This window comes from Carassius carassius, chromosome 24, assembly GCF_963082965.1.
Source record: "Carassius carassius chromosome 24, fCarCar2.1, whole genome shotgun sequence".
NCBI lineage: Eukaryota > Metazoa > Chordata > Actinopteri > Cypriniformes > Cyprinidae > Carassius > Carassius carassius.
In genome coordinates this window covers 3,585,917-3,612,937 of record NC_081778.1, presented here as the reverse complement: position 1 = coordinate 3,612,937, position 27,021 = coordinate 3,585,917, and the positions used below count along the sequence as shown (strand labels likewise).

Here is a 27,021-nt window from a genome sequence, read left to right as displayed (position 1 = left end):
TTGGTTCAGGCCGATCAATCCTGTTTTCCATTCGATTAGCTGATATTGTGTATTATGAAGATTGTGTTTAATCTCTTTAAACTTGTTCCAGCCGCAACAGAAGCAAGCACGAGGACACACGCCCAGGACTGAGCTCCTCCATCAGGATCATGGGAGAGAATGGCCCTCTCACGGTGACAGCCATGCTCTTTGAGGACGAGGAAGAGGAAGTGGACAAACTGGGACATGAGGAGGAAGATGAGGACAAGATGGCCGACTATGACAAAGACGACGGCATAATCTCGGGACCCTCGTCGTCCTCGGGGAGGGTCTACGATCGCACCACCGTGCTAATCGAGCAGGACCCCATCCGCCTGGACGAGGAGGGCGAGGAGGACGGCATGTCCTTCCTCCAGGAGGGAGAGTGTGAGGGGGACGAGGGCTCTCTGGCCTTCATGGGGGACCCGGAGGGCATGTCACAGGGATACATACACCACACCATCTCACCAGACCAGATACAGTTCATCATTAACCCGGGGTCCACCCCTATGCCACGAAACATCGAGGGTGCAACGCTGACGCTTCACTCCGAGTGCCCCGAGACCAAGCAGAGAGAGGTGAGCAGCTATATACAGAAAGGGATGGTTCACCCAAAAATGACAATTCTGTCATTCATTACTCACCCTCATGCTGCTCCAAACCTGTCTTCAGAACCCAAATTAAGAGTTTAGTGATGAAATCCCAGAGCTTTCTGATCCTGCATAGACTGCAATGCGACTGAAACATTGAAGGCCCAGAAACATACTGAGGACATGGTTAAAATGGTCTTGGTGCTCTTGTGAATGGTGTGCTGGAGACTGACCGGAAAAGAAGAAATTGGTAAATAAAGTCAAAAAGTCATAACATTATGACTGAAGCACTGATGTCACATGGACTGGTTTAATCATGTCCTTATGTTTCTGGTAGTTCCCTTACTGTCTGTGCAGAAATATCTTAATAAGTGTTGATAGATAGATGAACGGAGGTCCTCCGGGTTTGGAATGACTCGAGGGTGAGTAATTAATGACATAGTGTTTCTTTATGGGTGAACTGTCTCTTTAAAATGAGGACCCTGGTTGTTTTGTTTGTGTTGAATCTGGTTGTACCGGTTAAGATCTGCTTGTTCAGTGGAAGCACATCAGATGAGCTGTGATGGGTGTGTTTCCACATGACTTCACATTAGCCTTCCTCCGCTCGTACTAAACATCAGTGAGCTGTTAATGCACTAACCACTTGGATTTTATCTTGGTTAAAACTTATGGAAGCACATGGGTAGCGATATTCAATTTGGAATGTAATATGCAAAATGACAATGCAATATGTAAAATGACAATGCATTTCTGTATTTACATTTTCATTTTCCAATATTGCATTGTCATTTTGCATATTACATTCCAAATTGAATATCGCTACCCATGTGCTTCCATAAGTTTTAACCAAGATAAAATCCAAGTGGTTAGTGCATTAACAGCTCACTGATGTCACGAATTATGTGGCCAGCATCATCTGATTCAAATATTATTCTAATTAACAGTGAGCGGTGGTTTCAGACATTACAGTGCTACAGTGATTCGACCAATCAGATGAAAGCAGCGGTTCAGCCTAGGGCTGTGACGGTTGCCGTGACAACCGCGTCACCGCGGTGGTCGGTTGCTACCGCGGTTGTCTACTGCCACCGGCGGTAGTGCACGTGACGTCACAAACTCTATAGCAAGCATAATAAAAAGTTTTGTATATAAGTGTAATAACTGTAATAGTTGCAAATTCTAAGTCTAGGGTTATTAACAAATTACCTCAAACACAGCGTTTCCTTTAGATATGCAGATTTGAGCGCAGGAAAATACAGTTTATGCATTCAGCAAATTAATTTAGTGTTGGGCGATGGATCTTGTTGGGAAAGCAAATACCGCATCACCGATCTGGAATCATCTGCATTCATGTCACCCATCAGCGTTTGCACAAGTTTTCGTGATCGCAAACGCTGGCTGGTCAGGTTTGGTGAGGCTTTCTCCAAACTGGCCAAATACAAACGAGACAGCGATGAATAAACGATGGTAACAAGAAATATGGCAACGATTCCTATTTCAAAGAGAGCACGTGCAGATGAGGAGTTAGTTATTGAGCTTGCTTGGTGGCGGAAAAGTAAACCGGACGCAACACAACCGCGTTGCGACAGGTTTAGTCTGTCTAGTGTCTATACAGGACATTTGAACTCTGTGTCAGTAGCCTACATCACAGACCGGACGGGGATTTATCATGTCGTGTTGTGCTGCATCCAGTGTAGCATCACTGATTATAATGAGTATTTTGTCGCGCTGCGTCGCTCGCGTCCGTTAGACAGGGTGTATTTAACTTTCTTATTTAGGCTACTTTCTTGTTTAACTGAATTATTTCTTTGATATTTATTTTAGTGTTTTGCAGGTGGCGTTCACTGACAGAAGTGCTCAAATAAACACTAACTGACGAGTTAAATAGGATGTGTTAGAGGAGTGAGACAGTGCTGGGCTGATTTCTAGACGTGCATACATATAAATATATCCTGTATATAATATATATAAAATATATTACATGCATGCACAGTTTAAGTCAGCTTTAATCACCTTTTTTGGTAATTCCATGAATTAACTGACCACGACACTGCTTGCACATAGTTTATTTCGCAGTTTGATATGAAAGGATACGCACAAAGGAAGCGCGCGCCGCCTTTGAGCACAGGACCGTCCGCGCTCGCTTAACTTGCACCTGATAATAAAGTGAAGTGGAGCGCGTGTCTGAAACGTTTCCTGTTCAGTCATTCTGCGAGTCTGCGACTGAATAAATTCACTTCTTGTCTTGAGAAAATGTGACAGAAGCAGCAGTTGTGAGTCGGTGGCCATCCCCGGCCCTACGTAAAATAATTTGAATACGTTAAACTGGAAAAAAATTATCGCCTTCGTTAACGAGCAAATTTTGACACTAATATATTTATAAATTTATATATATATATATATATATATATATTTATATTTATATTTATTATTATTATTTTATTTTATTTATTTATTTTATTTTTTTCAAACACCGCGCCACCGGCGGTTGTTGGTCCATGACTACCGCGGTGGTAAAAATCAGCCACCGTCACAGCCCTATTTCAGCCCCGCCTACCAGTGCGAATGAAATATTAAAGCCATAAACTGAAATGATCAAAACGCACAAGGACCAACTGTCTTGTCCATGTTCTCTCACTTGAATCCTCTTGAGTCTCGAGTCTCTTGACCTTCTGCAAGCCCCGCCTTGTTCACGCAGTGATTGACATGGCGCGAGGGGGCGGACACGTGATCGGCTCGTAATGCATTTTCAATGTGCACATTGAATTTTGCTACATTCATTGCGGGACATTGAATGAAAATGCAATCGTAAGTGTCTTGACTGTGAGTGTTAATGCATTTAAGAAAAATAGCATTTAAATGATCATTTTGCCACAGTTTTTGCTTGAACATTTTATACATATCATTTCTGTAATACATTTTCATTTTAATTTTGCAACTTATAAAGCGTTAAAATTAGTTTTCATTTTACATATTAAAACTGGTGTATGAAATGGCAAATGAAAATTATGTAATTTAATTTTCATTTTCATTTTGCACCAAACGTTGCACAAATGTATCGGAAAATGTAAATGTAAATACAGAAATGCATTGTCATTTTACATATTGCATTGTCATTTTGCATATTACATAGCAAATTGAATATCGCTACCCATGTGCTTCCATAAAAACTGATTGAATTCAGTTATTTGAGCCTAAATTCCATTTTATTATATTTCCCCCCTGAATTCAGTGTTTTCCATTTTTTATTTTTTCAAGATTTCATTTTGATGGTTTTGTTCAATTTTAATAATCAAAGAGCATGTCTAATTAATTGAATTCATAAGGCTATAACAATCTTATAATGTTTTATTTTGTTCCAAATTCCATGTTTTCCATGTTTTTTATTTTAAACTAATTGAATGTCAACGGCAATAGTGCCCTATGAGATACAATTTAATTCTGTTTAGTGTTTTTTTAAACATTAATAATAAAAAAGCATGTTTAATTAAATCCATTCCTACAACTTAAACAAATTTAATAAAATTGAACAATAATAAGGACCTGTAAAATATGTTTTTCTTTTCCAGAAATTGTCTGTTTTAGTTTGTGTGGATTCTCTTATTTATGATTTAAAACAGATGTATTATCAAAACCGTGATAATCAAAGGAAGACATAAATTATTTAACAATTCTTTCATTGTTTGGCAAATAGAGGCTTATTGTTTAAGTTAAAATGATAAAAATTAAAAGTAATTTTGAATTAAAAAGTAACTTTAAATTAAAACTAATTAAAGTGGAAATTAAAAGTTTTTTTTTTTTTTTTTTTACCAAAACACAGAAACTGTAATTTATCTTTTGTAGTTGAAAACTAAAAAGTGAACTAAAGTTTTGCTGATTAGATTTGGGGAGTTGACATGTTCTCTCAGTTTCGCTGCTGTAGCATCAGTGAAGTGTGTCCACACTGCTGACAGGTTCACTTGTTACACCACACCCACAGTATGTGCACAAAGTAAAGGCTGAGCTACTTCGGAAAGTTTGTGCATCACTAGTAGATCTTTAAACTCAAGCAGTGTGTTTTTGGGAGATCTGAGCCAGTTCCTGCCGCATCCATTTTGTTCTAAACACATTATAAAGGCATTCAGTCTCCGAGCCTGTATGTGATAGATTGACTATGAAGCTGAAAGATATTTGTAATGATGTCATGCTGAACAGGCTGAAGATGCAAACACAAAACATTCAAAAGTGTCATAATGTGTGTATTATTACTCATGTGGAATGGCCACCGCGAAGCAGAAATAGATCAGTTTGATTGCAACAAATGGCTCCAGGTGGTTTATTTGCATTACACAAACTTGCAAATGACCGGCTTTTATTGACCATTGTACCACGCGTATATACACACACACACACACACACACACACACACACGCACGCACGCACACACACACACTGAAAAGTCATTCTTCACATCTACATGGCTTTGTCTCGTAATAACCCTAAATACTTTGACATTATGTTGGTAGTTGTCTTTCTGTTTGTCTTATCGTGTTACATGAGCTCTTAATTCTTGCCATTGTATTCAGAGAATGATTGAAGATGTTATTAATGTACGAGAGCTCAGCCACAGTGTTACAATATTATGATCAAATCAGATGTTTTTCAAGAGGTTATTTTCACATGCATAAGACACTGAAATATATATATCATTTTTAATAATAATATTCAAGATCATTTTTTCGTTGTTGCAATTTTAATTTCTTTTTTTGCATTTTTCAGTGTATGTTAAAAGTAAAATATTCATATTCGCTACTGTTCAAAAGTGTGGGGCTTGTTAGATTTTATATAGTACATATATAGCAGTTTTTATATAGCAGGTTTTTTTATATAGTAAAAACCTAAATTATTGTTAAATATTATTGAAATGTAACATAGTTGTTTCTATTTAAGTATATTTTAAAATGACATTTAAAATGTGGCCTAGTTTATTTGAAATAGAAATCTTTTGTAGCATCATAAATGTCTTTACTGTATCTTTGATCAGTTGATTGTGTCTTTGTACAATAAAAGCATTCATTTCTTTAAGAAAAAAACCTTTATTGATGCCAAACTTCTGAGTGCTTTTTTGTTGTTGTTGAAACAGAATATTATTGTTTATTGATTTGATTAGGAACCTAAATGGTTAACTAATTAATCATCAATTAATCAAAATATTAATTTATCATCAACGGACAATGTGTTTGACCCATGGCATTAGTTAAAAAATATTACAATGTGTTGATTATGTGCAGCATTGTATGAAAACGAGGAGATTGTAGAGCTAAGAGTGCAGTGAGACCACATGGTCAGAAGCAAATAATCTGATGAGACATTGAAGTTCACAAATAGTAGGACAAATACAAAATATCTGAGGATGAAAGTTAGATTTGTGCTAGATTTTAGCCTTAAAGTGGGTGGGACATTTCCAGAACAAATGAATGAAGGTGTGTTTGTATATTCCTGATGTGTATTGTGTAGTTTGTCTGTGTGTTTGCCTGTTATAAACAGAGAGAGAGAGAGAGAGAGATCAGCATTATCTCATGGTCTGATGTCCTTTGCTCCTGGGAACAGAGACGTCTGTATGACAAGATCCTGCTACTGAATACTGATCAGTGGCTTGATGTGAAAGAGCGTCTTTTTGCTGCTCAAACACACACACACACACACACACTCACACACACACACACACACACAGAGAGTCACACGTAAACTGCTCATAGTGTGCAGTGTCCCCCAAACACAGCTGGACACGCTTTGATCCACTGTTGGCAGCTTATGAAATATTTGATCTGAATTCTTCACACAGAATAAAATAATAACTCCTGATATTGTAATCTTGATTGTTAATTAAGTCGATTAACTTATTTGTTTTTTTCAAAAGTTTGGGGCCATTAACATGTTTTAATGTCTTTGAAAGAAGTCTCTTCTGCTCACTAAGGCTGCATTTATTTGATCATAAATACAGTAACAAAAGACTGCATGCTGGAGAAGTTGTATCAGTAGTATGGCAAACATTGGCCAGTACTGTGACAGGAAATTAAGAGAGAAGAAGTGGGTGGATTGGGAAATGTCATGAGCCGGATTTGATGTCATGTTGTACACATGAGCACCACAGGATGGGTAACAGCATGTGAGTTAACCACTAGCCTACATCACTACAGGGAATAGTTCACCCCAAAATGAAAATCTGCTCATTCACAATGTAAATGGGTTTTGTTTCTTCATTGGAACAGATTTAGAGAAATGTTGTATTACATCACGAAAGGATGCTCTGCAGTGAATGGGTGCCGTCAGAATGAGAGCTGATGAAAACATCACAATAATCCACAGCACTCCAGTCCATCAGTTAATGTCTGGAGAAGTGAAAAGCTGCGTGTTTGTAAGGAGCTACGTTAAAACCATTGCTCTCGGCTAGAAGTCCTCAATCCATAATAATTATTTCCATGGTAAAACAACATGAAGTGGCACTTTGTTAAAAACATCTTGATGAAGTTGTTTCTCACAACCACCGAGCTTCTCACTTCACAAGACATTAACTGATGGACTGGAGTAGTGGGATGTTTTTATTCTCCTAATCTGTTCTGATAATCAAACAAACTCATCATTTTCAGAAAAGTTTCATTTGAGTGAAATAAATTGATTGGAAAGAAATGTTAATTGATCAATTTGTCATTCTACTGCATGTATATTTGAGATCTGATATGTTTTGTTCGTGGTAGAGCCTGGCATCTGTGAGAGAATGTTGTTTTGTGGTAGTTTGGCGAAAATGAATTATGTTCATCCGAGTCATGCTTTTTGTTCTCCATTGTAGATGATTTCCTGTCCATCTCTTTGTGACCATTGGCTCTTTCTATCCATCTCTCAGGTGAAGCGATACCAATGCATGTTCGAGGGCTGTACACGCACCTACAGCACGGCGGGAAACCTGCGCACGCATCAGAAGACGCACCGCGGTGAATACACGTTTGTGTGTAACCAGCAGGGCTGTGGCAAAGCCTTCCTCACGTCCTACAGCCTGAAGATCCACGTCCGAGTCCACACGAAAGAGAAGCCCTTTGAGTGTGACGTCCAGGGCTGTGAGAAAGCCTTCAACACTCTCTACAGGTGAATTTGAAGATCAAACACTGTTCATATATTTAACAAATACACGCTTAAGTAGCTGCTTAGCATTGTGGGCTTTGCTGTTAGACAGCGAATGCATTTTTGTATTGATCACAGCGTGCGGGTCTCACTGGATCACAGATCTGCCGTCACACACTTCCTGTCAGCCTCTTTTCACTAATGCCTTGCAAACATCAGATATGTATTTACACGACTGATAAATCTGAAATCTTTAGGTCCTAAGCAGCTACAGCACCACCAAACAAAGAGTTTTATTGGTTTCTTGGATTTGATTTTTCAGACTGAAATCACACTCTTTTCACAAACGTATAATAAACATGAAATATCTTATGATTGTCTGTGTCACATCACAAGCTGGGTCTCGACAGATTTCACAGTTCAGTTTCAAATATATATATATATGTAGTTGTGTGTGTGTGTGTGTGTGTGTGTGTGTAGTATTTTTTGAATACTTGATCCAAGAATCAATATCAGCATCATTAAAGTGAAGATTGATTAAAATGCATTAATCAATATTGTAAACCCAGCCCTTTCTTGTTGCTTGAAACTTGGTGAACCGCATCTAGTTACGGTACTTCAAAGCGTTTGCTTAAAAAAGAAACAATTTTCATGATTTGTTCTGCCATACATTATGAATGAATTTGTACTCTGTGTGAAGGTGTCTGCTCACTGACTAAACCTGATCGCTGCTTGATTACTGTGTTGCTCTCGTCAGACTGAAAGCACACCAGAGGCTGCACACGGGGAAGACGTTCAACTGTGAATCAGAGGGATGCACCAAGTACTTCACCACACTCAGTGACCTGAGGAAGCACATCCGCACACACACGGGGGAAAAGCCTTTCCGGTGAGGAAACCTGTTTGATTTGTACAGCACCTGATCAGAGCGTTTAACTTAGACGTGCAGCAAGTGTCAGTGAGACAGTGCTCTGCTTTTTAACACCGCTGGACACTGCAGTCATAACTTGTGTTTGCATGTTAGTAAAGATTGAGGTGCTATTGCGTTCGTGTCTGCAGGTGTGATCACGATGGCTGTGGTAAGGCTTTCGCTGCTAGTCATCACCTGAAGACACATGTACGGACACATACTGGTAAGAAACTGGCAGTCTGTCCCATAAATCAACTCAAAATGAAAGTAGTACACTAACAAAATCGTAAAACTTCTTTAACCCTCTAAAGCCTACTGTATCATATTTAATTCGTATTTCTAAGGCCTCTAATTTAATAACATAATCAAACTTTACCTAATTCAGCTTGCTGCACAATCTACCGCATGCCTTCTGTTGTCTGATCAATCATTTATACTTATTCAGCAAGAAAAAGGCCTTTTAGTGTAATAGTAAAAGTTCAGCTTGTGGTTCACGTGACTTTTTGCTGTGAAATCTTTCCTGAATTTTATAAAGTCAACATAAGAATAATTTTTTAATTGTTAGGATTGTTTCAAGATAAACACTCACTGGACGGAAGCAATTTAACTTTACTTCATTATCCAGAAATCTTTTTTTTTTTTTTTTTTTTTTTTTATATCATGGTCATATAAGATCATCTGGCTTTTGAGGAACGTTTATTTGTTCATCTCTCAGTCACCATTGTACTGCATTGCATTATATGTTTTGAAACTACAGAGCTTTGATCACAAACTAAACATTTGTATCTCATATAACTGATATTTGTATCATTTTATGTAAGTAGTTTACTGTAATGTTATAACGAATTTCAACCTTTCAGAGTTTCATCTTAGTCTTTGGCCATATAAATATTATATTAGCAAGTGCCCCGAATTGAGTATTTTTGCTCAGACTGGGCCTCTAAATAAAACTGAGCTTTGAATATGAGCTCCATAGAAGCCTGATAAATCAAATATTATACTCAACACTTCTGTAGAAACACTTCTCTTTTACTCTTTTAAGGTTCCTTTTAAAAAATAAAACATATCTGACCAATATTTCATTATTTCATCTGGCTTTACAGGGTTAATCTCTTACAGAGGTCATACTAGCCAGTTTTGTATTTTCTGCAGCAGCTCATTGATAAGAATCTGAAATGTTTCTTGAGCATGAATGATTTCTGAAGGATCGTGTGACCCTGAATACTGGAGGAATGATGCTGGAAATACAGCTTTTGTCACCGCAATAATTACATTTTTAACTGTATTAAAATAGAAACAAGTTTGTAATAATTTTGTATTAAATTGTAGTAATAGTTCAAATCTTACTGTATTTTTTAACCAAATGGATGCAGCCTTGCTGAGGATAAAAGCCATCTTACTTGTAAAATAAAATTAGTGTTATTGATGCAGATAGAGGTACGGACAGTATAGAGGAGACACTTAAAATGCTTTAGCAATACTTTTACTAAAATAAAAATCAAAACTAATTGCAACTCTATAAATAAAAATTGCAGTAATACTACAGTGATGCATGGTAAAAATCTGGTTCGGATGTCTGTAAAATGAACTTCTGCAGTTCTTCTCTTATGGTCTCTTTTTCTGTTCCAGGAGAGAAGCCGTTTTTCTGTCCGAGCGATGGCTGTGAGAAGACCTTCAGCTCTCAGTACAGCCTGAAGAGTCACATTCGGGGTCATGATAAAGGCCCATCGTTCTCCATGAGCAGTCATCCGCTGTCAGAGGTGCGCGCTCACACAGTCACACACTGCTTTGTTACATGGCTGCTTCAGGACAGTGGTCTTAATTGGTACTGTTGTACTTGTTCTATTGCAGGATGGGAATCACTCGCTGTGCCTCAGTGATTTGAGCCTCATTTCCACAGACTCTGAGCTCCAGGAGAACCACAATGTGAGTGACGTCCTCATTTACACAGAGCTGTTTTCAGTCGTCTCTCAGATACGAGTTCATCTCAGCACATGTTCATGTCTCAGTCTCAGGGTTTGGATCTGAACAGCGTCACCCCCATACGAATCTTTGAGCTGATGTTCCAGAGTCCTGAGAACAGTGTCAGCCCGGACGACCCAAAACCCACAGGCAAGAACTTTAGAGCTCGCTGTGTTCAAAAACACCGGGTCATTCCTGTTATGTAGCGCGGTTTGAACAAGTGAACAAGCATTTGTTAGTGTTTTGTGTAATCTACTGAAGTCTTTTATTTGAATTATTTTTGAGTATATCAGACTTTCAGAGATTTTCTCAAGTGCTTAAAATTCATACATGATAGAAACATGTTAACTAGGATGTCTGGGTTGAGTTAAGCCAGCATCATGATTCCCCTCCAACTATCACACGTTCAGATGGAGCACTGGTAACACATGTGCAGATATTTACACGTGATGTATTTAAAACTTTACCAAGACTCAAACTGACACAGACAGAGACTGGATTTTTTCGATCAGGTAGGGTACAAGTGATTTCAAAACATTTCAGCCAATGTATATATACCGTGGATATATTATTTACCTGATATAAAATGCGTTTGGTTGAGTCAAGCACTTCATTGTATCACTACGGTTATATCTCTTCAGCGCACAGTGTGAGCAGGACAAACTACAATGCAGAATATTAATAACTATGACTGGGACTGGGCAGGGTTTCATATTTTTTTGAAGCACCCCTGGGCGCCGACTTTGGCTAGCGAACCCCCACCTGCTTTTAGCATTCCATTGACTCCCATTCATTTTGGCGTCACTTTGACAGCGAATAACTTTACATCTGAGGCTTTTAAAGACTCCATTTGTCCATTCATTATTTCTAAAGAACCACGAAAATTTATAAAAGGCTGTTGTAATATATATTTATAAAAGTTGTCGAATGGTATGCTAACTGTATCTTAAATAGCTTGCATACAACTTTATCTCGCGGGTCAACAATTTTACCTCATTTTCTCTGCTGCGGTCGAGTAGGGCTCTGCACTTGCTGGCATCTTCCATGAAGTCGCGTCAACTTTCAGCAGTGATGCTGTGCCAGACTCCTGTGAGGCTGTGACCTGTCCCTGAACCCTCAGGCGCGCTAGCACGCCCACTCGCAAAGCAGACAACCACGCCTCTACTACCGCGGGCCTTTTTTCCACATTTTTTTTTTATTTGAATATTAATTTTCACCTTCGAAATTCGTTTTTTTAAAACTATTCGAATACATATTCGAATTTAGAATATTCGTTGACAGCCCTATTGCACACCAACTGAAATATTTCAGGTCTTTTATTGTTTTAATACTGATGATTTTGGCATACAGCTCATGAAAACCCAAAATGCCTGTCTCAAACAATTAGCATATTTCATCCGACCAATAAAAGAAAAGTGTTTTTAATACAAAAAAAGTCAACCTTCAAATAATTATGTTCAGTTATGCACTCAATACTTGGTTGGGAATCCTTTTGCAGAAATGACTGCTTCAATGCGGCGTGGCATGGAGGCAATCAGCCTGTGGCACTGCTGAGGTGTTATGGAGGCCCAGGATGCTTCGATAGCGGCCTTGAGCTCATCCAGAGTGTTGGGTCTTGCGTCTCTCAACTTTCGCTTCACAATATTCCACAGTTTCTCTATGGGGTTCAGGTCAGGAGAGTTGGCAGGCCAATTTAGCACCGTAATACCATGGTCAGTAAACCATTTACCAGTGGTTTTGGCACTGTGAGCAGGTGCCAGGTCGTGCTGAAAAACGAAATCTTCATCTCCATAAAGCTTTTCAGCAGATGGAAGCAGGAAGTGCTCGAAAATCTCCTGATAGCTAGCTGCATTGACCCTGCCCTTGATAAAACACAGTGGAACAACACCAGCAGCTGACATGGCACCCCAGACCATCACTGACTGTGGGTACTTGACACTGGACTTCAGGTATTTTGGCATTTCCTTCTCCCCAGTCTTCCTCCAGACTCTGGCACCTTGATTTCCGAATGACATGCAAAATTTGTCCAAAAGTCCAGTGCTGCTTCTCTGTAGCCCAGGTCAGGCGCTTCTGCTGCTGTTTCTGGTTCAAAAGTGGCTAGACCTGGGGAATGCGGCACCTGTAGCCCATTTCCTGCACACGCCTGTGCACGGTGGCTCTGGATGTTTCTACTCCTGACTCAGTCCACTGCTTCCGCAGGTCCCCCAAGGTCTGGAATCGGTCCTTCTCCACAATCTTCCTCAGGGTCCGGTCACCTCTTCTCGTTGTGCAGCGTTTTTTGCCACACTTTTTCCTTCCCACAGACTTCCCGCTGAGGTGCCTTGATACAGCACTCTGGGAACAGCCTGTTCGTTCAGAAATTTCTTTCTGTCTCTTACCTTCTTGCTTGAGGGTGTCAATGATGGCCTTCTGGTCGGCAGTCTTACCCATGATTGCGGTTTTGAGTAATGAACCAGGCTGGGAGTTTTTAAAGCCTCAGGAATCTTTTGCAGGTGTTTAGAGTTAATTAGTTGATTCAGATGATTAGGTTAATAGCACGTTTGGAGAACCTTTTCATGATATGCTAATTTTTTGAGATAGGAATTTTGGGTTTTCATGAGCTGTATGCCAAAATCATCAGTATTAATACAATAAAAGACCTGAAATATTTCAGTTGGTGTGCAATGAATCTAAAATATAGGAAAGTTTAATTTTTATCATTACATTATGGAAAATAATGAACTTTATCACAATATGCTAATTTTTTGAGAAGGACCTGTATTTAGTATAGGGTTCTGAATTAAATTAATTGAATGAATGATACATGGATTGTGCAAGTCAGTTATGTTTGTCTGTGCGTCTGCTCGCACACTTATAATAGGCTAATAGGCAATTGTAACATTTAAATAACTTAATTGGCAGAGCTATTTAGTAGCCTTATATGCGCATTTATGGTTTTACATATAGGAACACTTTTTTGCAATTATTAAAATTATTGCAATTATGTAATAGGTATCAAGGAGTGCTAAGGGAGTTTCAGCTGCTCTTGTGCTTTGCTCAGCTCACATCTCCTGCACCACCTGTGGGAAAAAGCTGTGTTGATTGCCCGAAAAAGCCTGAATACCTGAGCAGGGCTTGCATTCTGCTGCTTAAAGGTCCCGTTCTTAGTGATCCCATGTTTTAAACTTTAGTTAGTGTGTAATGTTGTTGTTAGAGTATAAATAATATCTGTAAAATTCTAAAGCTCAAAGTTCAATGCCAAGCGAGATATTTTATTTAACAGAATTCGCCTACAAAAAACAACCCGTTTGGACTACATCCCTCTAGTTCCTGCAGTAATGATGTCACTAAAACAGTTTTTTGACAAACCTCCGCCCACATGAATACACAAACAGGGGGCGTGGTCATGTTGCGCTCAGACGGAGAAGAGGATGAGTTGCGTTTGTGTTTGTCGCAATGTCGTCGAAACGCTGTTATTTTCATCTCTGAGTCCAATCACCTTTGTCTGGGCTTCCCAGGGACACTGTACATGCAGATTAATGGTTACAATTTATGTTTAACTCAGTTTTACATGTAGATTATAATTTTCGGGAACAATGTGCAGCACATTTTGCTGAGGACAGCTTTCTCAATCTCAATCAGTTTAATGCCGGATTTGCACAAAGATTATTCTTGAAAGATGGAGCAGTTCCCTCTTTGTCTGGAGAAGGTGTTGTTTATGGACCACAACCGGTAAGTGTATTTTATTATTTAAGTTGGTGCGTTTAACAGTTTCTGTAACTTATTAAACAAAGGGCAACGCTGTTTAGCTTTGTTAACTAGATGTTAGGGCTGTGCAAAAAAATCTAATGCGATTTTTCATGCGCATCTCATCAGTAAAAACGCTCCTGTGATTATAAGTACATCTCCAGCACATGCTCCTGCCCACTTGCTTCTCAAAACTACTCCAAAACTAGTCCAATCGCGTTTCCAGGAGGGCCGCGTGCGCTCAGCTGGTGTCGAATCCCAACACAGGAACCGCTAGCACAATCAGAGCTTGTTACGTATTTCTGAAGGAGGGACTTCATAGAACAAGGAAGTCATCAGCCCGTTTTTATGACAGTGAAAACAGCGGTATACAGATAGGTGAATTGTGAGAAAAATACTGTGTTTTTTTACACGCGAAACATGAACACATTATATTGCACACTGTAAACACAATCAAAGCTTCAAAAAAGCACGAAAAACGGGACCTTTAAGTGAGTTGTTTATAACAATGTGCAGGTTGTGACCAAACAATTTAACCGTGGCCATTTTAATTGTCTGAGGACCGCGGTAATATTGACCCCATGATCAGTAGTTATGCAGGAGATTTTTCTTTCTTCTATTTTCCAGTCATGTGTACTCTCCCGAAATGCCTCTTCCAGGTTGTCAGCTGTATGGCTTTCTGGCAAGAAGCTTATTTGAAAGCATTTCGATTCCAGTGTACATTCTTTGCTGACATACTGTATGATCACTGACATGTAAGCATCTTGTTGCAGCTGGATCAGTTGTCAGTGCCAAATATTCCACATCATCCAGCACTGCTGAAATATTTGCTCTGATGTCGTTGTACATCTTCGAGACTGCGGTCTTCGAAAAGAATTTCAACATGGCAGCTGGCAGCATTGACTGCTTGTCAAATGTTTGCAGCATGGCCATAAATGCACTCTTCTCTACCATATTAAAAGAAACCATTTCTTTTGCTAGGTAGCGAGTTTCAGCATAAGTACACTGCTTTCATCTTTCATAGTCACGCTTTTATTTTGTACTTTTGGCAAAAGCCCCAGTCATGGTTGGTTGTTCCCTAGCTGTTTTGCCAAGTTCAGTTGTGCGTGATGGCATTGGCAATAAATTGTATTCTGCAGGATGTTGTACACGCAAATGTTGATGTAAATTCGTCATCTGTCTATCTAATGCATGGATTACAAGAGCAGAAATCCTGCACACCGCTTCAAAAGTGTCTCTTGGCTGTCCTTTTTCATTAGGTCTAAACCCAAAGTTTTGCCAGACAGGCAAAGTGGTATTTTTTTTTTATTGACCAAGTTTGTCAAAGCCATTATTAGATCACTTTGCATTATGCATCTGTTCCGCTAAAAAAAAAGTTATTGGCAGGTGGTATTTTGTCTTAACTTTATTTACAGGTTTGGTTCTAGGTAAAGCAAAGAGCATCCGGGTCAGATCGTGGGTGATGGATAATAAATATATTACAATAAAGTTAAATAGCTTAATAATAGTTCAATTTAATGTTTTAATCCTCTGACATCTCCTCCGCATCGCTCCTTAGTGGTCAGCTGCTGCAGAGAGTGCCAAAATCGAAATTGCTGATGAGATGAAGACGAAAATATCTAGTGGAAAGTGAGAATGTTACGTTTTTAATGATACAATTGTTTTCAATGTTTTGGCAGATGGCCATCTAGTGAACTGATATGCATAAATCTGTTAGCAAACATTTTTTGTATGTAGACGCATGCTAAAAACATGCTAGCAATGTGTTAAAACATGTTAGAAGCATGTTGAATTTCAAAAAAATGTTAGCAACATGGTAAAACATGTTAGCTACGTGTTAAGACATGGCAGCAACATGATAAAACGTGTTATAAACATTCCAACAATGTGATAAAATGTGTTATAAACATTCCAACAATGGATTAAATGTGTTATAAACATTCCAACAATGTGATAAAAATGTGTTAGGAACATGTGAAAACATACAATCTGTAAAAAAATATGGTGTTAAAAATGATACATGTTAAAACATGGTAATAACATGATAGAACATCTTAGCAACATGTTCACGTTTGCAATGTACTTATACATCTAAATAATGCTACATGTTATAAACATGGCAACAACATGTTAAAACATGCTAACACTATACTGAGAATGAGCTAACAATTTTTTAATTATGTTAGTGACATTCTAAAACATGTCAGAGATGTGTTTAAATATGCTAACATGCAATGTCTTAAAACATAGTAGCAACATATTAAGACATGTTAGCAATGTGCCAAAACATAGTAACAATGTGTTGCAACATGTTAAGAATGATGTTAAAACATTTTAATTTGAAAACATCCTAGCAATATGATAAAACATGTTAACAAAGCAAGATTTTACAACAAATGCTAGAAACATGTTAACTGCATGTTAAGGCATGCTAACAATGTGTTAAAGCATGTAACATCATTATTCACGTTTGGATACTAGAAAATTGGCTTGGTGTAGGAGTAAGCAAATTGGGACAACACCTACAAATACTTGGCAGCAAAATGCAAGAAACATGCCAGGAACAGTGTAATTAAACTTGTTAGCAATCTTTTTTTAAAGTTCACTTAATGGTTGATGACATGATTTCCATCTTTAACATTTCAACCAGCTTATTTATGATAAAATGTACTACATAGTAGGAGTGAGCCATCACATATCCAGTGCCTCAATCTGACATCAAGCTTCTGTCTCTCCAGATAACCTAGCAGAGTCTTTTGGCCTTGAGTCGTCACCTCAGACAGCTACTGCAGAAGTGTCCACTCAGCCCCCTTCATCCACCTCTTCCCCATCCAGCTCCATCACGACCTCTGCTTTGGAGGCTCAGACTCCACCTACAGCACTCCCCTCTCAGTCTGCCCCACCTCCTCCCACTGTCAGCAGCTCATTGCTGAGCTCCACTTTCCCTTGTGCTCCACCCACCTCATCACACTCACCCGAAGTGCCCGCTCCATCTGCACCCTCAGTCGCCCAGCATTACATGACATTGACCTCTACGGCTCAGCCGGTGCCTCCACCATCCGCGCCCGGAGTCTCCAGCGCGCCAACCGTGACGACTGAGGTGACGGCGACAGTAACGCACACAGTGCCTTTGGCTCCTCCACCTCCTCCTACGATCACTATCGCCCCCCAGCTCGGCCTGCAGCCCAGCATCGTCATGTCTGACCAGAACCTCCAGTGGATCCTCAGCAGTGCCGCCAGCGCGCAGCAAAACCCTGAACAACAGGTGCAGCAGTCTACCATTCAACTAAATCTGTGTTTTTGGTTTTCAGTTTTGATTTAGCTTCATGTTTCTGTCTTTTGTTCCCCTTCAAGGGAACTCGCACTGCACCCTCAGTGTCCACTAGAGGGCGCAGTGTCTTGTTCCCTTTAAGGGAACCATGGTAGATTGCGTAACCCGAGATGTTTTGTCTTAATTTATAAGCAAAATTTTAGCAATTAAGCCCTTAAACTTAATACTTAAAGTTAAAATTAATACCCTTAAAGGTATAGTTCACCCAGAAATTACAGTTTTGTCATCCTTTACTCGTCCTTGTCGTTCCAAGCCCGCTTTATTTTCAAAATAAAAATTAAGATATTTTCAATGAAGCCTGAGGGAATTCTGTCACTTCCTTGAAAGTCCATTACCAAAACTTCAGAAAGTTCTTAAAGATAACATAAAAGAAATCGTGAAAGTAAAACGTTTATTTTGTTTTTTTTATTAACTTTTTGAAGCTTATACATTTTGGTGAATATAGATATTGTAAAAGAAATCATAAAAGTAAAATATCTTTATTTGTTAGTGTTATGCTTTATGAAAGTTGTATGGGTTGACGGTGAGTGCCTGATGACAGAAGTTACATTTTTCAGTGAACTATGCTATCAACATGCTAAAACATGTTAGAAAAATGCGAAAAATATGTTAAAACATGCTAGCAATGTCACTGTATAAACATGCTAATAATGAGTTAAAACTTGCAATATTCTGTCAACATGTTAAAAATGTTAACATGTTAACACCCACTCGCAATGTGCTAAAACGTTAGCAATGCGATAAAACCCATCTTGCATCATCAGATTATTTAAAGTGCAGTGGACTTTAAGTGTGAATCTTTATTTTGCATATTTTAGTTTATTAATGTAGTTTGTCAGCCAAGTAGAAACCAGAAGATTTGACCAAAGATTTGATGCTATGAACCTCACAATCCAACAGCTAATTCACAGAAGCCTGACAACTTTTAAACATGAAGTGACTTAAAATTGAATTGTTTCAACCATTATGGCCTTCATTGTGAGATCAATCTGTAATAGGTTCTTATTGCTGTTTTTGGTACACATCATATTTGCTATGGTGTGTGTGTGTGTGTGTGTGTGTGTGTGTGTGTGTGTGTGTGTGTGTGTGTGTGTGTGTGTGTGTGTGTGTGTGTGTGCGCGTGCGCGTGCGTGCGTGCGTGCGTGCGTGCGTGCGTGGTCGGTCAAGTAAACCTATTTCACTGCTTTGTGTTTTACAAATTATGTTAATTTTGCCAGATATAAATGTTTGATTATATTGCAAATATTAAATTGATATTTTCAGCATTACATTATTTTGCAGTAGATCTTAATAATCATCTAGTTCAGGTTTGAATTGATGCCACAAATGTATTTATTCTTCTAAATTTTTTGACATTACTACTGCTTTTATTTTCAGGGACCAAAAGTAGAGAAGGTCTTTTTTACAACAGCCATACCAGTCGGTGGACATTCAGGTATGATTGACTATATGTTGTATTATCTTGATTTTAATGAAAGTTTAAAGGACAACAGAATAGGGCAACATGATTAATTTAATTGCGATTCCAGCTTCTGCTTGTCTTGATAGATTAAGCACGATCATCTGTGTTCCTTGGTTATTTATCCTTTAGTGGTGCCCCCCCCCCCACTCCCCACTGTGACAAGTATATAGATAGGGGAAAGTGTCAAGTTCAGTGTATTTCTGACTCATTATGAGAAAATGGCCTTTAAAGATAAGTGATTGAACTCTGCCAACACAAATAGATCAAGTGTGATAAAATGAACTTGTTTCTAAACAAGTGTATTTTGGATGTTTTATTTCGAAACGACACATTCTGTGTAAAGCCAAATAGCCCAAAATCTCAAAATTGAGTGTGTTGCCGTAATAGAAACACCTATTTGCATAATTAAGAAAATGTGTCAATTTGCATGACAAATATAGTAAATCAGGAAATAAACCATGCATACAGTATATGTTGTCATTCTCATTATTTGTGCAACAATACTGATCAAACATAAAAAGAAAATGATCACTATTATATTTCTGAGCGAAATAACCACAGATCAGTTTTCCCATTATCATGCAGTTCTACCACAGAGAGTGTCGGTCACAGCTAGCTGTTGTGCTTGTTTCAGGGACCGCAGTGCAGCAGATCGGTCTGAGTCTGCCGGTCATCATCATAAAGCAGGAGGAGTCCTGTCAGTGTCAGTGTGCCTGCAGAGACTCGGCTAAAGATAAGAGCGCTGCTTCCGCGCAGGAGAAGTCGAAGAACACATCGCCTCCTCCAGCTCCTCCAGCCCTCCCCGAAGAGCCTCCATCCTGCTGCCCATCCAAAGAGACCCCCGCTCAGCCCCAGCAGGAGAACCTGGCCGCTTCAGTGACCCCGATCACCCCCAGCGATGGCCTGGTCGGCATGGATGTCTCAGATCTGCTCAGTCCAGACACCACGGCCAACATAGAGGCCCTGCTGATGGTGGCAGAGGATTTGGCTGTGCCTGACGGAGGCAGCAGCGCCCCCTAGAGGCTCAGGCCTCACCCTTCATCTGTACCGTGTACAGATGGGTATCCCACACACACCTGTACCTCTGCTATAGGCATGCATCTCTCCTCATCCAAGTGTATGCACTTTTAAGGGAGAGTAGCAGGCAGGGCAGTTTAAGGCATCAGGAAGAGTAGTTTAGTTGCTTCTCATACTGATTTAAGTGTCGGTAGTGTTTTAACCCCGCTGTTTTGTTCGATTATTTCAAAGATTATTTAAAGATCTAAATCGGCTTATAGAGATTCGCCATATTTAAGAAAAAGAGGTTTTGGCCGGCCATATGCTGTACTTGAGTTTAAACTTGAGACCCTTTAGATCGATGGGACTTCAGAAGCAAGGCCGTTGTCACAGTTTATGAGTAATGAAGTCATCTTCGTCCTGCACATTAAAACATTGAAGTATTTTATGTATAATGTATTAGAAAGGCTGCAGTGCTCATAATAATAATAATAATAATAATGTGATTTTTGAGATATTTTATTTTAAAGTTTGTCATTCTGGATAAACTGCAATGAACACTTACCTGCCTTTTAAAATGTAATTTAGAGATTTGTTTGGCTGCCTGTAGCTTAGTATTTAATTTTATTATGTTAATTTATTAAAATACTCAATTGTTGGATAAATGTAGCTCTCTTTCCCAGCTTTTCACAAAATGTTCCTTTTCTGTTGCCCCAAACTAGAAAACTGACTAGAAAATTTTGTGGGGGTCATATTTCCCACCATCAAAAGAACAAATATACTATGTGACTGTTTGCATAAAGAAAATTAACCCTATTTATTTATTTATTTTCATTGGTTTGAATATTAGTGACAATTTCATACCCAAGTCTCATTATAATAATGTAAAACAATAAAAAGTGTTTAAATAGATTTATATATATTTTTTTTTTCAACTGAATAGAATTTAGACTGATCTTAATAAAACGATATATATTGTCTAAGTTTGTGTTAATATGAAGCCCCACACATAACATGAGGGATATATATATATCATGGCCATGAACTATGAATTCATTTCTGCAACATGTTTATTTGTGGCCACAAATTACATATTTATTCACTCATTATTATTATTATTATTTTTTAATCATGACCACTATTTACTCATTTAGTTAAAAACAAAATTAGGGAACAAATTAGTACGTGGCCATGATTTATTAAATCGAGTAAAAAAATGTGTAAATCGTGGCATTGAATTAAGAATCTGTGGGAATGAGTTATGTCATGTGTGGGGCTCCATATATTAATAAAATGCATAAAATAGATGTTTGTTTGGTTTTCCTTTTGATCTTTGGAAGAAATATGATCTCTCTTGAATACTCTGTGATGGAATGAGATGCCTTTGCCTTTGTGATGGGCATGTGGTTGGGTTTTTCTCATTGTTTGTGACAGATCTCTGTTTCCCATCTCTCATCAGTGTCTCCCTGCACTTTTCCCTTCGCGAAACCCATTTCTAAAGCCTCCAGTATCTCTTGTGACCCGCTCAGGGATACAGAAAAACAAGCAGCGGTATATTCTGAGGGTGTGTGTGTATGTACGTTTATTAAGGGTTCCAGACCAGATAAGCAGACACAACTCATCAGACCTGTTGTTTTGTAGTGCACTACCCAGCCACGGTTCAGCCGCTCGTTTATACACCACTGCTGTATAGAGGCTCTAAAGAGCTGACCGTCATGTAAATACAAATGTTCAAGCCTTTAGATTGTATTTGTATTTTTGTATAGAACTGAGGAATCAGACTTTGGGTGTGAGATGAGATGAGATGAGATGAGAGCCGTGACTCTGCACTGCCTTTACTGTCACCTGTGCGTCTCTGATGCAGTATGTAGTTCTCCGCAGATCCTTGTGTTTCAGACTCCAGAAGCACAAGAATTGCCTTACAACTCATGATAGTCATTTCATTTCAGCATGGACTAGACGTGGAGGAATTTGAATCGGATCGATATTACTGAGCGAGCCTTTTCCTATCCAGTGCCAAACTAAACGGTGAACTGACAGTGAATCTGTGTACATCGCTCAATCAGTAGCTTTATTTAGCCACTACATTTTCTTTTTAAATAGCTATTATTGAGACCCTTGCAAATAACATTATAGTGCAATCTGTTTGAATAATGCAGTTTTTCCCGGATGAATGCATGCACTTTGGGGTCCAGCCAATGTAATGATCAACCGTACCATAAAAATAATAATGCACATGCTTTCCGACCTTATTATTCGTTCACATTAGTTTTGACAGTTTACTGAAGTAGGTGAAAGATTTGATGAAAGATTAATTTTGATTGAAGCCAGTAATTATTCATCACCTAACAGAAATGGGTAACTATGCAATGTCATAGAGCATATAGAAGAACATCACACCAGTCCATCTGTACATGTTCAGAAGTAAACTCTCATGTGTGAGCATTCAGTGGTGAAACCGCCGTGTCCTGTTGCGTTGAGTCGTTCATGTTTAAAAGCCTTTGTTTTTTTCCTCACGTCTCATCTATCAACATGTTTGTGTTGTGTACAGTTATGTTTGATGTGACTTTGTATCTGGGCATTGCAATGTTATATATATATTATTTGTATATGTATATTTTTTTTTCCTAATGAAAATTATGGCTGCTTCAATGTAACTTTTTGTTCTTATTGACCCCCATGACGATCTTGCATTTGTTTTAAATGTTGGAAAAATCCTGGTGAAAGAACTACTTGTTTGACCACCAAGTCCTGATTTTATTCTTGCTCAAGATCAGCTCTTGTTCATGTGAACCCACAATGTTGTTTTGAATCATTCCACCGTTTCCATCATCATTACGTTTTCTTTCACACATTGGTCTTTTCAAGGCATTCGCTTATGATTTGGTCTTTCAGTGCAACAGACTAGCTTACACAGTTGAGTTATTTTTCATAGGTATTTATTTCTGGTTCAGGCAGCGTCACAGGACACTAGACAAGAGGAGACATTGTTCTGGTCTGTTAGTCGAGTCAGGAGCTTGAGGTAAAGAGGAAACTAATGCTTCCATAAAAATTGCTTTTGATACCCAAAGTGTGAGGAAACTGTAAAGATCTGTATTTTTAAAGATTGTATAATGTGAATTTTTTTTCTCATATGCTTGTTTTTTATTATGTATTATGGCGAAGTAATAACTTTTTGAATCAAAAAGCAATACAATACCAGTAAAATCCTGTTTGTGTGGTTACATTATTTCAGAAAGCTCTCCATGCCAACACTTTCACATCAAGATTTGATTGTTATATACACTTGTAGATCTCAAATACTGAAAGGAAACAACTCCTCGAAATGATGCATTTTCAAGTCCTCTTTCCTGCCAAAATAAACACTTGAATGAGTAGCGCTGCAAACAGCCTTTTTAAACGAAACCTACAGCAACCTGCTTCTGAATTTCCAGCAGGTCATTCAGGATCATAGCACAGAGATTTTGCCATCAAGAGCCTCCAGATGTCTCAGAGAAGGGCACTGTTTGAGAAACGCATTTATTAGTTAATTAAAACAGTGATTTTCAAAAAATTAATAAAAATTTTAAATAGCAATTTACCTGATTTGCAGGGAGATCTTTTAACTGAGTGTCTTTATCTTCAGTGTTTTCTGAAGTATGGACATTTACAGTATTTAACCCTTTAGCTGCCCCACCAAGAAAAACATGTTTGTTTGCATTTTTTTAATATCAGCCTCTACCAAAATGGTTGATATGTCACTTAATGGTAAAAATACTGTAATTCGTACACATACTAGAAAGATCAGAAAATATTAGTTATAATACTAATTTATTAAAAAATAAAAATAGTTTTGTATATTGAATCCTCTTTATTTACTGAAGTATGCCATAAAATATTTCCGCTTAACATTTTAACAGGAAATTATACGTTTTTTTTTTCAACAATAAACAAAAATAAGTAACAGAAATAACTAAAAGTGACAAAACCAAAGGCATTACATTCTCTCTGCATCAAAAAATGTAAAATAATTTTAATAATAGATTTTATGATTCAAGAAAAACACGCCGTCAAGTGTGGTAGTGCAACAGGATTTTTTTCTTACTTTCATTTTTGTTGATAAATCAACATTTCTTTGTAAACCAGCAATGCTGTGTAAGCCAACATTAGAAACAATCCTTCAAACAATATAACACTAAACAGTTCAGCAACATCTCTTACATGTTAACTGGTGCAACATCACGAGTGCTTCCTGGACAAGTGCTGTTGATTGACACCCGGACATCTAGTGGATGTTTTTGGCATAACAGCTGGCTGTAGTTAAGTTACGTAACGTACTGCTCTCAATAAAATATAATGACTCAAAATGTGCAGTTAAAGGGTTAACAAGATGCACCTGGAACATTTACTCGGAATTTGTTGCTCTTGTACGTCTAAAACACACTTAAATTTATAAATAATTTACTTTTTTATATAGATAACGGGACTTTTATTTTGAAGTGTTTTATTTTGATATTTTGTTAAACGTGTCTTCCTACTCAATGAAAGCATGGTGGAAAGAAGGGCTGTTAATGAAATTGGAAAGTTTGGGAATTGAGGGATTTCAACTGGATTTCAAGTTTTTTGTTTGGAAGAACGATTCAAGTCAGAGTAGGGTCTGCATATTCTAGGATTCTCTCAATTGAGAATGGAACTCCCCAGGGAAGTGTGAGCAGCCCTATTCTTTTCAACTTAATGATTAATGACATATTTAGTAATATTGAGACCGGAATAGGAAGATCATTGTATGCAGACGACGGGGCATTGTGGAAAAGGGGGCGTAATATGCTATTTGTAGAAAATAAAATGCAAAAAGCAGTGAAGGAGGTGGAGAAATGGTCAAATAGTTGGGGTTTTCGATTTTCTGTGGTAAAAACAAAAGTAATTTGTTTTTCAAATAAGAAAAATTATCCTATGTTAAATATTAAAATGTATGGTAATCAGCTGGAACAAGTCAAAGTAGTGAGATTTCTGGGTATGTGGATGGATTATAAATTAAACTTTGGCGTTCATATTCAGAAACTGATAGAAAAGTGTAAAAAAGGAATACATGTCTTAAGATGCTTGTCAGGTGCGGATTGGGGAGAAAGTTGCCAGTCACTGAAAAGAATTTATTATGCAGTGATCAGGTCAAATATAGACTATGGAAGTATGGTATACAGTTCTGCGAATAAAACTTTACTTAAAAAAAATACAAGTTTTTTTTTTTTTTGCGAATTTGTTGTGGAGCATTTAGATCTTCTCCAGTAGTATCACTACAAGTTGAATTAGGAGAATTATCGTTGGAACAACGCAGAATTCAATTGAGGATGAGATACTGGTCTGGTGTATGTGGACATCTGGAAAGTCGTCCAGTAAAAATACTTTTGAAGGAATGTTGGGAGTATGAATACAAAGAAATAGCAAGCTTTGGTTGGGTAGTAGGGAAGGAGGCAAATAGCTTGGGATTGAAAGAATATTTAATAGCCCCTTCTGTTCCAATACCAGCAATTCCCCCTTGGATGTATCCTATGCCATTAATTGACTTACAAATACACAGTGTTGGGAAGGTTACTTTGGAAATGTAATAGGTTACAGATTACAAGTTACCCTGTTTAAAATGTAATAGTAGTGTAACTTTTTCAATTACTTTATTAAAGTAATGTAACTAATTACTTTTGAGTACTTTTTGATTACTTTTCTAAATTTGTGAAAATTAAAGAATAATAAATAAAAGCATACACATCAACATAAATACAGTTATCTAATAAGCATGTGACGTATTCTGTGAAATAAACTCCTGAAACATTGGTGTTTTTTTTAAACTGCTGTCTCTTTGTATATGATATGATGATAGTTTTCTCAAAATAAGTAAAACGCACATGAAGTGACACAGAGCAGTTCTAGAAATTGTGTTTATGTGCTCGTGTACTCCTATATTGAGGTGGCAGAGGTTGAAAACACTGCGAGCTTCAGTAGGCCTATGTGTAGTAAATGAAACCATGTCTTTGCCATTAATTTACAGGAAGGACGGACTGGGAAAAAAATTCAGACTGGACAATTCAAACTCATACAAACAAATTCATGGAAAAAACTATTTTTTATCTATTTTAAATCTTTAATTTGGGGACATGCAAAATAATCAAAAGTTCTCTCCTGAACTGCACCTTCACTTCCATTCTTCTCTTCAGTCTCTTTATTTATCTCTCTCATGACTTTAATACTCAAGATTGAACAAAACTATACTTTACAATACAATACTCTACAATACTACAATATCTTTATAGAAAAATCCTAATACTGTACACGAGTCATATTTTTCCCTTACAAAAGTTAACCATGCTTTTATTAGCCTATATAAAAGTAAAATAACCTTGTTTCATTTTTTTTGCAAATGGATTTGTATTTATTTTTAAATAAATACATTTGTAAAAATTTTTTAAATTTTTGTTTATCACAGTTAAACAATATTAACCATTTTCTCTGGATTTATAGTTAAATATTAAAATGTTAATTTTCGTAAGGGTTGTGTTGTTGTCTGTCGTAGCTCCCCGTAAATCTATAAAAAAAAATTGAATTTTTTTCAGCTAAATTACTACTGTAACATTACAACAGATAATAATTATGTCCTTTATATAGTATTTTGAGTGATGACTGATGAGCAACGTGCTGCTGCTTGATTAAATAAATAAAAAAACAAAGACAAAAAAGCATCTTTACAGATGAAACTGACCTGAAACCCTGAACAGGAGTTCTGCTTCTCTGCTCCAGCTGTGCGCTTCCACAGTCCACTCTTTTCTCTCTCTCTCTCTCTCTCATTGATTATTCTGAGTCTGATCCAAACCGTTTGGCGGAGGCGCGGAGAGCGCGCGAGTCATGACTTACAATTCATGATTTATTAGAGATCAAATGGCGGATTCGCAAATGATCGCTT

General features: G+C 37.8%; 1 protein-coding gene across 1 annotated transcript; it reads left to right on the top strand.

Moving 5' to 3' along the window:
• Positions 1-93: 93 nt before the first annotated feature.
• LOC132102729 (metal regulatory transcription factor 1-like) lies at positions 94-20,594 on the top strand. The gene is made up of 10 exons (XM_059507354.1): positions 94-596; positions 7,489-7,727; positions 8,461-8,592; positions 8,763-8,836; positions 10,243-10,373; positions 10,465-10,539; positions 10,623-10,725; positions 17,040-17,566; positions 19,010-19,067; positions 19,729-20,594. Exons 1-10 carry the CDS (start codon positions 150-152, stop codon positions 20,112-20,114), a joined length of 2,172 nt encoding a protein of 723 aa, XP_059363337.1. The 5' UTR covers positions 94-149; the 3' UTR covers positions 20,115-20,594.
• Positions 20,595-27,021: the final 6,427 nt, after the last annotated feature.